General features: G+C 39.1%; 2 protein-coding genes across 6 annotated transcripts in view; one reads left to right on the top strand and one right to left on the bottom strand.

Annotated features, from left to right (window-relative positions):
• Positions 1 to 4192, top strand: part of LOC112140035 (paired box protein Pax-7) — a 629290-nt gene that overhangs the window by 457711 nt on the left and 167387 nt on the right. The gene's annotated exons all lie outside the window — the stretch shown is intronic.
• The window catches only part of LOC112140020 (ephrin type-B receptor 2), a 32468-nt gene that overhangs the window by 8467 nt on the left and 19809 nt on the right, over positions 1 to 4192 (bottom strand). Inside the window, exons 2-3 of the mRNA XM_024262920.2 lie at positions 3443 to 3507; positions 1185 to 1869 (exon numbers count right to left, since the gene is read on the bottom strand). Coding sequence (XP_024118688.2) covers positions 1185 to 1869; positions 3443 to 3507 — 750 coding nt within the window. The remainder of the gene's footprint in view (positions 1 to 1184; positions 1870 to 3442; positions 3508 to 4192) is intronic.

The following is a 4192-nucleotide window of genomic DNA, read 5'->3' as shown; positions in this document are numbered from 1 at the left end:
ATTTAAATGAGTACAGAGGGTGGGATTAAATACGTTTTCTTTTGACTTCCTCCCACCCATTTTTGAACACTTTTCTGTTGCACTTGTTTTGATTGTTCTTTTGTTGTCTGTTTTGACTGTTTCTGATGTTCTAAATATTGTTCATCTGTTTCACATATTTATAGCTTGCAGCTATGACCTCCTGCTATTGAGAAGTTCCACCAGGATAATAGATTCAAAGGCCTTGCTCATGAGTATCTCATTGGAAGACCAAGTATAGTATAAAAACTGCTTGCCATTTATCTTGACTTCATTCTGGCAGTTCTAGGACTTGGACCAGCAATATCCCATCGGTGAGTTGATGTCAACAAATAATTATGGTCAGCTTTTTTTTCTTTTTAACAGATAGACAAAAACATCCTAGTCCAAACAAGCTTAGCATTCATTTCACTGCAAAATATTGTGTAAAATTGGGAGTGAATTAGAATAACAGGCAAGTTTAATGAACTTAAGTTTCTCGCTTTTACAGTAGCCTTTTAAGGCAACCTAACAAATTTAACGCACAGGAATCGTTTTTCTGCATACGTAGTAATATCCAAGCAAGTTTCTGTTGTGATTGTCCAGACAGGGTTGTGTCAGTAAAGCTTCCCAGCGTAAAAATCTCTGGCAAACCAAAAGTGTGAGTCAGTGATTTACTGTGCCGCCTCTGAAGGGAATTGCTGAAAGGTGAACAACAGGATAATAGTGTTCCCGGCTATACTGCGGTTACCTTTTGCATTCTTGATGTTTTGTGGATTTTTTTCAGTGCAATTTTACATGTTGTGCCATACACATTTTCAATCAATCTCCTCTTGATTTCAGATCATGATTAGATCTTTAGTTTCAAGAAGAGAGAAAAGTGTGAAAATGTTCATGTCTGAGAAGAGTGAGGGGTTTTACAGCCTTACAACTTCTGTAATTCTACTTTGCAGAGTTCACCTACCACAGGTTATTTTTAGAACATGACCCCAGCAATAAAAGGAAGCAACATTTTTGTGTTTTTTTTCCCTGTTTGCTCAAAAAGTCACCACACAGACTAATTTAACAATAAGTGGCTGGAAAACGTAAAAGTTTAATACTAAAATAGTGTGTATGGAGATGATTCAATGACTTGAATAATAACATTGACATCAACCAGCAACTATAAACATGACTGGTTTCTTTACCTTTGCAGATAGTGCCGTTTTCCAGAGCCTCATATCCAGCTTTGCACATGCAGCGTCCAATAGGAACCATCCACTCTCCATCCCCATTACAATACAACTTGATGGGTACATCCACCTCCTCCCCGTTGGGAATACAAACTCCTCTAGCTGCTACCAAAGAGGTGCTTTCTGCTCCCGACAAAGTTTCAGGAAAAACAGCTCCATTACGTACAACACTTGGGCATTTTCTGTAGAAGACTCGGACAGCAATGAGTGACATGCAAGCTCCATAATCCTGGAAAGCAAGGTAGAACCCACTACGTGAAACAGGACCAAAACTGCGAACTTCACTATTAATTTTCATTATGCGTCCACCAAGGTCAACGTGAGAAAAGCTTTCATCAGCTGCTATAGTGTCCACCTTCACCCAGGGGTTCTCCATCCATGGAGGGAAAGTTTTAGTTGCCACGTCAGAGTCAGACTCATAGTAATAAAGGTTGAAGGTCTCCTTACAGGAGCCGGGGACATTGGGTATGGAGCTGCAGTCCCGCACTGAAAACTTCATCAGGACATGGATCCTCTGAGCGCCACGTCTCCGGATGTACTTGGTGCGAATCCAGTTGTTCTGGCTGTTGTCGAAGACGTTGCATACTTGGTAGGTGCGAATGGTGCTCATGTTTTCATCATAGCCACTAACTTCTTCCCACTGGAGAACAGACAAGAAACAAAAAGTACTGATGATGTTATAGCAGAAAAAAACACAACTTCAGTCAGAATCCATGTCCTAAAAGGATCAACTAAAGCCATTTATGGACCTAACGGAACCCAGACAAAGAGCTGACACAGGATAGAGCTGTCCCTTTTAGCTGAGGGCCATTCCCCACTATAGTCCCACCCTGTAAAACAAGAAAGGATACCACAATTCTTTGCAACATTTAAGACAAAACATTAATTGGTTCTTGACACTGCAGTCCATTGAATAACACTTCCATTTAACCAGCTGCACTTGTCAGCTGCCTACTAAATCCTGGCCAATCAATGAAAAACTATAAGTAATGTTTTTACCCTCTTTAGCATTTTAAGCACATTGAGGAATACTTCTAAACTTTTGGAGCTCGTCGTGTTTTGGTGCCTGGTTGGTGCATGAGAAGCGCTCGGTTCAAGACGGGCCTTCCCCAGCGACCCTTTTTTGCAGTTGTTGCAGTTGTAGCACAGTTTCCAATTCAGTGACATTTCATTCATTCTTTAGATCAGGGTCTCAAACTGAAGGCAGAGTCTGGCTGAGGCTGTATGGGGTTCCATTTGTGCCAAAAAAATAGTTTTTGGTCTATTGTGTATGTCTACTGAACAAGTTTATTGAACATGTGTTCATGTCTAAGTTCTACTACTCAATATCTTCTGCGTGTCCTGTGAAACGACAGGAGCTAACTATGCTAGCAACGGTTGCTAAGGACTTTTCTGATGACCAGATCCAACCACAATAGAAAACGCTAATGTTAAAACTTTAAAGCTGCAACATCAGAAAGCAAATACAAAGTTATCATCAAAGAAGCATGGACAGAAGATAATTCTTAGCAGTACACAGACTTAAACAAATGTTTCAATAAACGTGCTCTGTAAACATAATGGTGGCAAAAACATATTTTTGGCTCAAATGAAACCCCATACAGAATTGGCTGCATGTGTTGAGAAAATGACTTGCAAATAGTCACAGAAAGTCAGGAAGTCATCAATGCAGTGGTGGAGGGGGAGTTTCCCTCCTTCAAGCCCGGTCAGTGTCACTCCCCCAAGGGCTATACATATGCACCGTGATTGGTTGGTTATTCAGATCTGCACACAGCACAGTAAAAGAGCCATTCATACAAAACACCGCACCAACATTAAACTTTCATATTTAAGCAGGGGCCGCAAAATATTGTCTTTGGGGCCGCAAATGGCCCGCGGGCCGCCAGTTTGGGACTTCAGGTTTAGTTTATAAAATGCGTAAACATTTCTGTAAATTAAAATAAAAAATATTTTGTCATAATAAAATCTGAAATACATTGTTTGTCTTTGGACATAATTCCTGACGCTGATACCTGAACATGTCCTGATGAGTTTCCCTTTTATGCTCCACTGTCGGTCACACACACATTTAAAACCCTTTCACTAAAGCTGCAGCCTGCTACCACACAACACACGTACTCCATAAGCAAACAGCAGGTTTTTAAATAGGCAACAGAAAATGTTTGTTATTGAAGAAAGGTCTCCAAAATAATTCATTGTGTTTGCAAACTCACCCCTTGCGACGGGTAGATGATCCAACCCAGTTCTGCTGTAGCTGTTGTTGAATCCATCAGCACCTCTGCAGAAACACAACACAAATACACTGAAGTAAGTAAATAAAAAACACCTTCCACTGTTCAAGTTTTCTATTTACTGATTTAATAGTTATTAATATATTCTACAGACTTGTGTTTTAAGATTTTTGAGGTTGTTTTTGGCTATTAAAATTAGGAAATGACTTATTTGGATATTAAGATTTATCTTAGCATTAGAAACATTAATAAACGTGTAGTTATAGTGCAGTAATAAATAGGTCTAAAGCGGATACAAATTGAAAACATCTTTTATTACTATCCACGAGCCTCCTAAGTTTATGATCTCAATAACAGCTGTGTCTCCACAGAACTACACTCTGCTGCACATCCAGCTCCTTGAATTATTCACATGATGAGGGTAGAGTTGAGACCAGCATCCATCTCTGAATAACGAGAAGAGATCCCAGAAATCTGCACAAATCGTAGCTCAACTCTGCAGCATTAAGTACAAGCGAGCACCTAAACATCTGCTTCTCATTCAGCACATTGCCTAAAATTTAGAATTAGAAAAATTTGGCAAGGCAAGTTTATTTGTAGCACATTTTATGTACAGACAATTCAAAGTGCTTTACATAAAACATTTAAAGAAACAATCAAAAGAAATAGTAAAAATGTGATCATTAAAATAAAATTAAAAGAAAGTAAAAAGATTTTAATTTAAAACAAGCA

This window comes from Oryzias melastigma, linkage group LG7 (assembly GCF_002922805.2).
Source record: "Oryzias melastigma strain HK-1 linkage group LG7, ASM292280v2, whole genome shotgun sequence".
Classification (NCBI taxonomy): domain Eukaryota; kingdom Metazoa; phylum Chordata; class Actinopteri; order Beloniformes; family Adrianichthyidae; genus Oryzias; species Oryzias melastigma.
This window is presented reverse-complemented; position numbering and strand designations above follow the sequence as displayed.